This window comes from Fragaria vesca, linkage group LG4, assembly GCF_000184155.1.
Source record: "Fragaria vesca subsp. vesca linkage group LG4, FraVesHawaii_1.0, whole genome shotgun sequence".
In the NCBI taxonomy this organism is placed as follows: domain Eukaryota; kingdom Viridiplantae; phylum Streptophyta; class Magnoliopsida; order Rosales; family Rosaceae; genus Fragaria; species Fragaria vesca.
Window position 1 is genome coordinate 20,790,849 of NC_020494.1, and position 11,957 is coordinate 20,802,805.

General features: G+C 38.6%; 1 protein-coding gene and 2 pseudogenes across 2 annotated transcripts in view; all 3 read right to left on the bottom strand.

Moving 5' to 3' along the window:
- The window catches only part of LOC101295621, an 880,650-nt pseudogene that overhangs the window by 586,728 nt on the left and 281,965 nt on the right, over positions 1–11,957 (bottom strand). The window lies entirely within an intron of this gene.
- LOC101307779 (fructan 6-exohydrolase-like) lies at positions 3,936–7,115 on the bottom strand. Its single transcript, XM_004297513.1, has 7 exons — positions 6,787–7,115; positions 6,602–6,610; positions 5,332–6,197; positions 5,047–5,205; positions 4,711–4,952; positions 4,539–4,629; positions 3,936–4,440 (listed from the first exon to the last, which is right to left on the bottom strand). Exons 1-7 carry the CDS (start codon positions 6,980–6,982, stop codon positions 4,222–4,224), a joined length of 1,782 nt encoding a protein of 593 aa, XP_004297561.1. The 5' UTR covers positions 6,983–7,115; the 3' UTR covers positions 3,936–4,221.
- Positions 8,132–11,785, bottom strand: LOC101308371 (annotated as a pseudogene).

Here is an 11,957-nt window from a genome sequence, read left to right on the forward strand (position 1 = left end):
CTCTCTCTCTCTCTCTCTCTCCCTCTCTCTAGAAGCTGCTTTCAAATCCCCGCGGCATCGTCGTCGTCGAGGTACCCCAGGCCGTTGTCGTCCTTGATGAAGTCCCCGAACTCGTCATCGTTCACCGTGTCGTAGATTGGCTTCTCAAATGTGGGAGGAGGTCTTGATGGTGCGGGAGGGGACGTCACAGACGTGGAAGGTGAAGGGGAGGGAGGTCTCGATGGTGATCGATGAGGTGGAGTTGGAGGAGAAGGAGCGGCGGAGATGAGGAGGCTGGATCCGGTGGAGGAGGAGAGGTGGGAGAGAGCCATGGTGATGGGATTGGATCGGATCTGGGAGAGAGTGAGATCAGTGGAAGGTTTGGTGAGAGAGAAGCACATGGGGGTATCAAAATCTTTAAAATATTAATAGTTAGTAATGGGTCTTCTTTGGCTTACTAGTGTCATTAGATCGGCTGATCTTTTGGACTTTACAAGTTTACAGTATTTTTTTTCTTTCCTTCTTTCATTTGTTCTGATATGCACAATTGATGATGTCTATGATATTTATGGTACTCTACATGAACTAGAGCTATTCACATATGGATTTCCAATTGTGCACCTACCGATTTTATACATACTGGATTCTCAATTGTGCACCAACTAATTTTATCTTTTATAAGTGCACATACTAGAAATTGTCAAGAGAAATGGATGAAAATGTATAGGCATCTTAAGAGCATCTCCCATCTTTCATGTATACTGCCCCAAATAGGAGGTCCTATTGACCCCAATAGGTGGTCCTACTACCCTCAATATGGACCTATTATATGTGACTGAAGCACACAATTAAGTTCAAAGGTCCTACTGCCCCTAGTAGGAGGTCATGCTGCCCCTACTGCCCTTAGTAAGAGGTCATATTGCCCCTACTGCCCCCAGTAGATGGTCCTATTGCCCCCAATAGGAGGTCCGTAGGTGGGCATATTGCCCCTAGTAGAGACCTGTTATAAGTGACTAAAGCACAATGGCCCATGGAGTCTTGTCAACGGTCGCCGGAGCCCGGTCAACGGCCCTCGGAGTCCGGTCAACGGTCCCCGGAGCCCGGTCAAAGGTAGCCGGAGTCCAGTCAACGTTATTGGTTGTGTGAATCCGGTCATAAAAATTTTATTTTATAATACTCTTATAATGGTCTATTGTTGTTTATTTAACTCATTAAGGCTATACTTGTCTTTCTGCTTAATTAATGGTCTATTGTAGTTTCTTTAATTCATTAAGGGTATATTTGTCTTTCTGCTGTTTAAGTTGGCTCTTGGGAATTTTAAAAAGGAAAATGCCCATTTAGTACTAATTCAAACCCCTTATTTCCCATTCCAATGATAATCTTTTGCATTAGCCCATTTCAATATAAGGTAACCATTTTTATGCCCAAATGCACAAATCTTTATGCCCAAATGCATAAATATTTACTAAAGTCTTAACAAACCATATTATTTTAAGACTATTTTGCCCCCACCTCTTCAACATGAAAAGACTTGGCCGGAACCTCGGACTCCGGTCATCGACCGTTGGATTCCGGTCACCAGAATTTCACCGACCGCCGGATTCCGGCCATCGGATTTTTCCCGACCACCGGATTCCGGTCATCGGATTTTCCCCGACCGCCGGATTCCGGTCACCTGATTTTCCCCTGTAACCAGTTACTGACCCCCAATAACCAGTTAATGACCTATAATAACCAATTACTAACTCCCAGTAACCAGTTATTGATTAGTTACTGACCACTAGTAACCAGTTACTGACCCTCAATAACTTTTAGTTTTCAGTTACTGACACCCAGTAATCACTTAGTTTTCAGTTACTGACACCTAGTAATCACCCAGTAATCACTTACTGACCCTCAATAATCAGGTTACAAACCACAAATAATGACTTATTGGCCTCAATAATCACTTATCAATCCTCAATAATCACTTACCCCAATATTCAAATGTAAGGATTAAAAAAAAAAAACTTAAAGAGAATTATCAACTCCCGGTACTCCCAAGTCCCAACACCGGACCAAGCCATGATTTTCCCTAGTAGTCAAATTATCCACCTATACGACATTGTTTCCTACTATTCTCACCTCCAACCAAGCCAAAATCATGAGGAATTTGAGATCACTGAGAAAGAAATGAAAATAGAGAAAGGAAAAACTGCGCCTTCCATGAAGCTCGAGCAGTAGCAGCAAACAAAGTCCTCAGAGTTTCCAAGAAGCTTGAGCAGTAGTTGCGCCTTCTGCTTGGTCTGGTCCGTGCAATAACAGTTGCGTCATAATCCTCGTCGTCACGGCGTCGTTTGAGCTTTGCTTCGACTCTGAGCACAATAAAGTAGTGCTCTCGCCATGTACTCCGTCACCTTGTCTGAGATCTTCAGTATCGTCTTCACCGTCATGGACTCCGTAGCGAGCTTCATCACCTGTACCGGAGTCCGCTTCCAATCCGGCGTCGGTGAGTCTCCATTGCCAGACGCCGACAAATCGCAGTCTTCCTTGCCGTGGCCGGCATCGTGCGTAAATCCAGCGGGGGAGAGAGAGAGAGAGAGAGAGAGAGAGAGAGAGAGAGAGAGGAAACCAGATCGGGAAGAGAGAGAGAAGAAGAAGAAGAAAGAGATAAAAAATGTGTGGATTTAATTAAACACAGAGTAATAATGTCTTTTTCTCAAGAATCATTGGAATGGGCACAAGGATAAGACTTTAATTGGAATGGGCTTTAGTTTTCAAATATTTGGGCATTAGGGCATTTTCCCATTTTAAAATCTGATTTTGTTAATGGGAATAAAATTTTTAAAATTAGGGCTAGTGGGCATTGTCCCAAGAAAAATATATGAAATATAACGAAATAGGTGTTCATATGCATAACAATTATATCGTTTGATACTTTGACACTCTAAACTTGGAAATTATGAATCTTTAAGGACAAAAAAGAAATCAATTGATTATCCAAATTTCCTTGCAAATTTTTTGTTTACTTTAATTGTTTCCCTAAATAAGTTCTCAATCTTAAAAATTTAATTTGTTCTAATTCACTTTAAAAGTTTCCAAAAATAAGTTTTCGTTTTTTAATTTGGTTTATATTTCACATTATTAGTTTCTAAATATAAGTTTTTTTTTAATATTTAAATTGTATTACACATGCCTCTTTTTGTCATTCAACATACCAATCAAATGTGAAAAATCAAATAAACAGGGATGAGTATTATTTAGGGTGTGTATTTAAAACGACTCTTTAAGTTATCTTATTCAACAATAAAAAAGTGAAGTTGAAAGAACTATCAGGCGACATAAGTGCCTTATCTTGACCACATACATATGTTGTTGGGTATTCATTGAGTTGACATAAAGTCTAATAATTTTTCTTGTTTGACAACATCAGACTATAGTAAAATGTCATTACACACCTCATCTAATCACAGCAAGTGAAAGCATTTGTCGTTGTAGAATTTGTATCTCGACGATTAATTACATGCAGTGTAAGGGTGTTTCACACATCTACTTTGAACCAAAAAAAAAAAAAAATTCTTATTAGTCGACATTTAAATGTTGTTGGTTTTCCATTCAGACGACATAAAGTTCCGAAGCCTTCAAACTTGTCAAAACTCAGACGGTTGTGGAGAACTGTCGTTTGATTTACACTCAGACGGTGGTGAAGAACTGTCTTCTGATACTCTATCAGATAACATCACCTCAGACGACATATGTTTTTTCGTCCACTGTCGTCTGATGATGTTTTTGGCATAGTAACATTTTCCAATTTTATTTTGCTCACCCTACATTCTCTTCTCACCCTATATATATTTTTTCAATTTCAGATTTACTTTATTTACCCTACATTCTTTTCTCACCCCACATATATATTTTTTAGTTTTAAATTTACTTTATTCACCTTACATTCGCCAAACTTAGGATTAGGAATCATTCAAACAACTATTACTATGAAAAAGCTTTTGAAAAAAGAAGAAGCAAATTGAATACAAATTAACGACTAAACATGAAAATTTGCATGCAAAATCAACATGCGAAATAATAAGTAATAAATTCAGGTTTTTCCAAGCCGTCATGCTCGACCACCTTCTCATCTCTCATTAACTGAAACACAAATGATATAGGGTCTCAAATTTATTTTCTCGAGATGACATTAGAAATGGTTGAAGATAGCACACAAGAATCAAAATTCCACACGTGTGTCCTCTCTTCCTACCAACATTACCAACTCTCTTCTGTTCGATCATATTCTTCTTCTCTTGATCGGTTAATCATTGCGGTTTCCATACTCCACGCACTTCCTGAGATTTCTACACTCTCTCTCCCGTAATTGAAAGCATATAAGCGGGTATCACCATCTACAACCAATGTGGGATAAACTCGGGCTGTTATGCACACTTTGCCTTCTCCACCAAAGCTCTCCACTATAGAATGATCAATCTGCAAGATTTTCGAATGCGCTCAAGATACAATCATATAAGCTGAGTATAAAGTATAAACAAAAAGAGTAAAGAGGAAGAAAGAAATCAGAAACTTACCAAGCTTCTGAGTGATAGCTTCTCATGAACAGGATCAACATTTACAAAAGCCCCGTATGTGGTCTTATCATTATTTTCATTTAAGGAAGACCTATGAAGACGATAAACCAAAACAAAATTAATGGGCTGAAATATGAATTTGAAATGTGCTTACAAATCAGTGGTTATAAACCTGCTTTGATCACTGCACATGAGCACCACATATTTGTTGTTGTGAGATTTGTATATTCTATAAAAGACTGCTGTGTATTCTTGCAAACCCTCTGAAGCCAAAACCAGCAACCCGAATGGTCCTAGACTCCCATCAACTGAGGCATCCTTATTGCTACATAGAATTTGTGGATCCGTCCAACTTTGATCTAGCACCTCTGCTTTCTCAAAATTACTTATCTCAAATGTAACTTCAACATCTGCCTGTAAAACCGATACAAACAACAAAAAATATAATAAAGTTTCAAAGGTTATTCCTAAGTTAGATGAGATGTTTAAATTTAAGAAGTTAGCATACTTGTGTTGTTGCGACTCCAAGTACTTCATGTAGTGATCCTCCCTTAATCAAAGAGCTTGGTAACTTGACATGTTCTGTTCTCAGCTTTTCAAGTTCTTCAATGGGCCATTGGACCAATTGTTTCCCAGACTTATCTAGCAAAATGGTCCTTGGAATCGTCTATAAAAAGAGTCGGTTTAAATACTATAAGTCACAAATCATAAGGTAGCTCATTGGAGGCTAATCTGATAGATAGTGAAGAGTTTTGGATGAGCATAGCTATTATGATAGATTAGACTGTTATACCTGGAGTCCAGACCAGCCCTTCTTGATGTCATCCTCCGCACTTGAGGATTCATTACTCCAGCCCCATAAGATCCTTCGGTTCTTAACACTGTCAAAGAAGGATTTTGATGCATAAAACTTGCCATAATCAAATCTCAAACCCGAGTCACTTTCCACTGATCCCTGATCGGGGATATAGACATCCTTATCAAGGTTATATGTCCCAATTGTGTAGTACTCTTTGGCAATATCAAACAAGCTAATCTTGAGCACATGTTTAACGTCTGCACCATTTGTTGATGTGTCAAGACCAATTGGGGTACTCTTTGAAACTGGGAAAAAATCTGGGCACTCCCACATTCCATTTTCTTTTGCTGAATGAAAGGGGTGGCTTGCCATGGTCCAGTTTAGGAAATCTTCGCTCGTATACAGAATAGCGAGGCCAGTTTGGTTTTTCCTGCTTCCAATGACTAATCTCCATCTATTATCTGATCCTAGCCAAGCAGTAGTTGGGTCTCTAAATGAGTCTACGATTATTTGGTTAGCTTGGGTTGGCATCATTAGTGGGTTTTGTGGGATTTTTATCCATTCTCTAAGAAAAGGGTCTGAGAGGTTTTTGGGGAATGCCAAGTTTTGAACTTGCTCAGTTTGGGAGTTGATTCCGGTGTAGAACATGGCTGGCTTCTCCCCAGGGAGGATTGTAGCAGACCCTGACCAACAACCATTGATATCAAACGGTTCTGATGGGTAGAGGGCCTCATCATGTGGTGTCCAATTGACAAGATCAGTTGATGTTGAATGTGCCCAAACAATGTTGGGTGACCATGCTACACCATCGGGATTATATTGATAAAAATGATGGTATACGTTCTTGTAAACCATTGGCCCTTAGAGACACAAGTAATACACAAGAGTTTAGTACACCCTGTGGTTAAAAAAATAAAATGAAAGAACCAAGAAAGCTTTTTTTTTTTTTTTTTGAGAAGGAAGAAAAGCTTGAGTTATTTACAATGTTTTAGCGCACACGTAAGAAAGTGGTTCCAAGTGGCTTGAACAAATATTGATTTAGATTGTGAATGTGGTTTACGCAACTGATTTGGAGTACAATATTCGTTATGAAAGCACAATATCATTTTGATAGGATAATCACAAAATGACAAGAATCACAAGATGCACGATATGTTATATATGTATTATATGTGATCGTATGAATTGGTTGGCAAACTAGACCCAGAAAATACAGTTGCAAGAAAAAATTAAGGTAGAAAGACCAAGGGAGAGAGGAACTAACCATTAGGATCTGTGAGCTTCCAAATTTAGCACGCCATTTCGAGAATTAGAACAAGTCAAAAATGTGAAACACAAGAAGCAGATAACATAGTAAGATCGAGAGAGAAATAAAAAGGACAGGATGAGAAGCTAGAGAAAATGCAAATTAAACAGAAAAATCAGATCGTGAGAGAAATAAAAAGGTACCGTTCATCCAATTCTTGCAAGGCTGGAAATGATACCCAGTTCTGTAAGGCTCTCTAGCTTGGCGGGTTGAAGGTAGTTCAAATTTCAGAAAGCTGCTGCAAGCATCGGCGGAACCTTCAAGCTCAATAACAGCAAAGAAAATCAAAAGTGAAATAAGAAAGATGATCATCCGAAGAGAGAATATCATCACGGCCATACTGAGTTACTGACTTTGTGAGGGTTTGGGAACCAAGACAATCGATGCCAGGTAGTTTTGGAGGAGAGTATAGGGCAATTGAAGTCGAGCAGGAATGGAGTTTAAAGAAATAGTTAGTCGTGATAAAGATATTAAACAATGACAATCTCACAGCACATCACGTTTCACAGCATCGATCTTACAAGTTTGTAATAATATATGATTGTCCTAGGACGGAATGATTATAAATAAATGGCTGCATTTTGTTTCTGGTATCATTATTCATGGGGAATATTATTATTTTTTTAATTTGAGGACAAATCAAATTGTCTAAATTGTTCAAGATATTGTAATATTGCTAATTGCTTTTGATATATGCTACTTGTTCAATATTACTACTCAGCATGAGGTTCATTTACAGTATGCTAGAGAAGGCCACGCCGTTGGTTTAGGCCTCGTTGATGTTTCATGTGTAAACTGAAGGGAGAGTCTTATTTTGTGCATTGCAAAGTTGCTTCTTTTTAACGGCCGAAGTTTTATGGGGAAGCAAGAGTGAGTTGGGAGATTACCTAGCAGGTAGTCTTGCTTTTATATTTTTCTTTTCTTTTCCCTTTCTGATTTTCTGAAACCGTTACATGGGTTTTAAACAAAAGGATGAGGAACAAAATTCCTTATTGTTGTAGCCGGTTGGTTGCCATTTGTGTTCTTTTGGAAAGAAAAACCTTGTAAAAATTGCAATCAGAAGACCCGCACTCACCATGAAAACATCAAATTGAAGAAGTTTCATATCGAAACTTATGCATGTTTTCAATACCTAGAACACATTAACCAAATTCAGCATGTCTTCGAATCACGCAATGCAAAATTCAGAAATCAAGAGTTTTGAGAGGGGCAAACCCATGAAGAGGAAGAAGATAAAAATCGTCCAAAACATCAAAGATATATTATTATTATTATTATTATTATTATTATTATTATTATTATTACAAATACCATAATATTGATACAGTGATACACATACATGATTGGACTTCAATCATAGAAAAACTAAATCATAACCTAATCGGAGATACTACTAGTGATAAATCACATTATTGATTATGATTCGATCCCTTTATCCTTCTTCTCCCCCTGCAATTAGTTCTTACTCTCCATTACACTTCAAATTAATCAATTAATTTTAGCAGTTTTCAAGCTCCATGCATCTCCTGCAATTTGGACACTCTCACTTCCATAATTGAAAATATATAAGTGGGTATCACCATCAACAGCCAATGTAGGATAAACTCTAGCTGTTATACAAGCCTTGCCTAGTCCTCCAAAGCTTTCCACTATCGAGTGATCAATCTGAAACATTTGAATGCATCAAGACACAAATTTGCTAGTGATCATGAATTGGTACATTTTATTACAAAACCGAATCGAATATGCAAATTAAAAAACATATGTTATAAGATCATGAAATATAGAAAGCCCAACATTTAAATATAGGAACCTAAATATATATAGATACAATTGAGATATTAAATTAGGGTTCAAAATTACTTACCAAGCTTCTTAGTGATAGTTTCTCATGAAGTGGATCCACATTTACGAAAGTCCCATATGTGGTCATATCATTATCTTGATTCAAGGAAGACCTACCAGACAATAAATCAAAGAGTATCAATAGGGGGTTATGTATATATATACTGTGTTTTGATTGTCATTAGACAACAATAAATTGGTTGAGAGTGATCAAGAGAGAAAAATACCTGCTTTGGTCGCTACACATGAGCACTACATATTTGTTCTTGTTGTCCTGAGATTTGAATATCCTATAGAATACTGCTGTACTTTCTTTCAATCCCTTTGAAGCCAAAACCAGTAAACCAAATGGTCCAAGACCACCTTTAATTGAAGCACCCTTTTTTGCTACACAAAGTTTGTGGACTAGTCCAACTTGGATCAAACACTTCTGCTTTCTTCAAATCGCTCATCTCAAATGTGATTCCTACATCAGCCTGTAAAATCAAATAATAACTCAAGTTCTAAACAAAATCAATCAAAGTAATGAAAGTTGGATTCCGTTGATTTTTAAAAGAACATGGCAGAAACTCATTTCAAGCGAAAAACACAAACAAAAGAATGAAAAAAAGAAAGCCAAGGACACGCATACCTGTGCCGGTGTAACACCAAGTACATCATGAACTGATCCTCCCTTGAGCATAATGTTGGGACATGCTTTGTTCTCAACTTTTCAAGTTCTAAAATGGGCCATTGCACCAATTATTTTCCAGACTTATGAAGCACAAGGGTCCTTGGAACTGCCTGCAATGACAGACAATTCAAATACGAATCTTAATATTTTTGCTAGGTTTAGACAAGCTGTTAAATGTAATAAATATGTACAGTCATTCTACCTGGATTCCAGACCACCCCTTCTTGATGTCATCATTTACACTTGAGGATTCATTAATCTAACCCCACAAAATTCTACGGTTCTTGGCACTGTCGAAGAAGGTTTTCGAAGCATAAAATTTACCATCATCATATCTAAAACCGGAATCATTCTCCACTGATCCCTTATCTGGGATATAGATATCCTTGTCCACATTATATGTCCCAATTGTATAGATATCCTTATTTTTCAAACTAACCTTGAGTACATGCTTAACATCAGCACCATTTTTTGACGTGTCAAGACCAAGCAAGCTAGTCTTTGAAACCGGAAAAAAATCGGGGCACTCCCACATTTCAGTTTTCTTTGCTGAATGAAGTGGATGTTTGGTCTTGGTCCACTGCAGGAAATTTTTGCTTCTATATAAGATAGCTAAGCCTGTTTTGCCCTTCTGGCTTCCAACGATTAATCTCCATCTATGGTCTGGTCCTAACCAAGCAGTACTTGGGTCCCTAAATAAGGATGTATTTATATGATCAGCTGGGGTTGCTCTAATTAACGGGTTTTGTGGGAGCTTAACATATTCCTTAAGAAATGGGTCCGAGAGGTTCTTGGGGAAGGCCAAGTTTTGAGCTTGCTCGTTTTTGGAGTTTTAATTGGCAATAGGTGGAGTGGCCCAAAACCCTTATAAACCCACAGGCAAGGTCTTATATTCCCGATGTGGGATTTATATCTCAACACGTCCCCGCACGTGTGGCGAATTTTCAAGCCTAACACGTGGACAACATTTTGGGTGACGTGGAGTGTGTGTGGCCATTGAGCTTCACACGTGGACGTGGGTAACTGATACCATGATAAAGTAGTATGGGGTTCACATCCAAAATCAATTGGCAATGAGTGGAGAGGCCCAAACCCTTATAAACCCACAAGCAAGGTCTCATATTTCCGATGTGGGATTGATATCTCAACATGCCCCCGCACGTGTGGCGAATTGTCAAGCCTAACAAATGGACCACATTTGGGTGACGTGGAGTTCGTGTGGCCATTTGGGCTTCACACGTGGACGTGGGTAACCCGCTCTGATACCATGATAAAATAATCTGGGGTTCACATCCAAAATCAATTGACAATGGGTGGAGTGGCCCAAACCCTTATAAACCCACAGGTAAGGTTCCATATTCCCGATGTGGGATTGAATCTCAACACGCCCCGCACGTGTGGCGAATCTTCAAACCATACACGTGGACAACTATTTAAGTGACGTGGAGTTCCTGTGGCCATTAGGCTTCACACGTGGACGTGGGTAACCCGCTCTGATATCATGATAAAGTAGTCTGGGGTTCACATCCAAAACCAATTGGCAATGGATGGAGAGGCTCAAACCCTTATAGACCCACAGGCAATGTCTCATATTCCCGATATGAGATTGATATCTCAACAGATTCCGATATAAAAAATGGCCGGCTTACCGCCAAGAAGGATTGTAGCTGACCCTGACCAGCAACCATTGCTATCAAACGACTCTGATGGGTAGATGGCATCATCATGCGGGATCCAGCTAATAAGATCAGTTGATGTAGAATGTGCCCACACAATGTTACCCCATACTACACCTTTAGGATTGTACTGATAGAAAAGATGGTAAATCTTCTTGTAAATTAATGGCCTTGAAAACAGAAGTAACACAAGAGTTTAGTGTCTGTGTGCGTGCGTGAAGTATGGCGAAAACAAAAGAGCCAATAGGGTGATCCACTATGTGTATATGCACTTAGAGTTACTAAGACTCGAGACAAGTTCCTAATGTGAGATTTATGTCACATAATTCCAACAATATTTTCTAATTTATATTCGAACTTCTGAAAACACTGTACTTTTGAGTCTAGAGTAGCACTAATATACCAAATACTTAACTCTCATTAAGACTATGACACATCTTTAGAGACAGACATCACAGAACAGAAATCACTTACAGAATCCATGACATCTTCTAGCCACCATTGTGTTTTAGAAATTATATACGTACGTTCTGATTCGATCAGTTGGTTTACGAACCAATGCACAAAATATAAACCACGAAAAAGAAGGAACTTAAGGGAGGGAGGAACTAACCGTTAGGATCTGTAAGATTCCAACAAAGAAGTCAAGAGAGAAGAACAGGAAGCAAATAAGAACAAACTGTTAGTTTTAAACAATAAACTAAGAGAAACATGAGAAAGAAATTAAACAAAAGGCAGAACGAAAATTCAAGCTAGCTTGGTTGAGGATAGAGATACCGTTGATCCAATTCTTGGCAGGCTGGAAATGATAACCAGTTCGGTATGTGCTGAAGTCAGTTCGGAAGTTTGAAGATTACTATAGACATGGTGGGAAGCTTCAAGCTCAACAACACCATGAGAGAGCAAAAGAGAAAGAATGCAGAAATGCCAAAGAGATGAGAATATCATCTTGGCCTTGGGTAGGGCTGTAACTTGAAAACCGATAACCGAAAAATAACCACACCAAAGCCGAACCATAACCGAAAAAACCGTGGAAAAAAAAACCGCACCAAACCGCAAAAAAAAACCGAAAACCGAAAGGTTTGGTGTGGTTTTGGTTTCGGATGTCTGGAAACCGAAA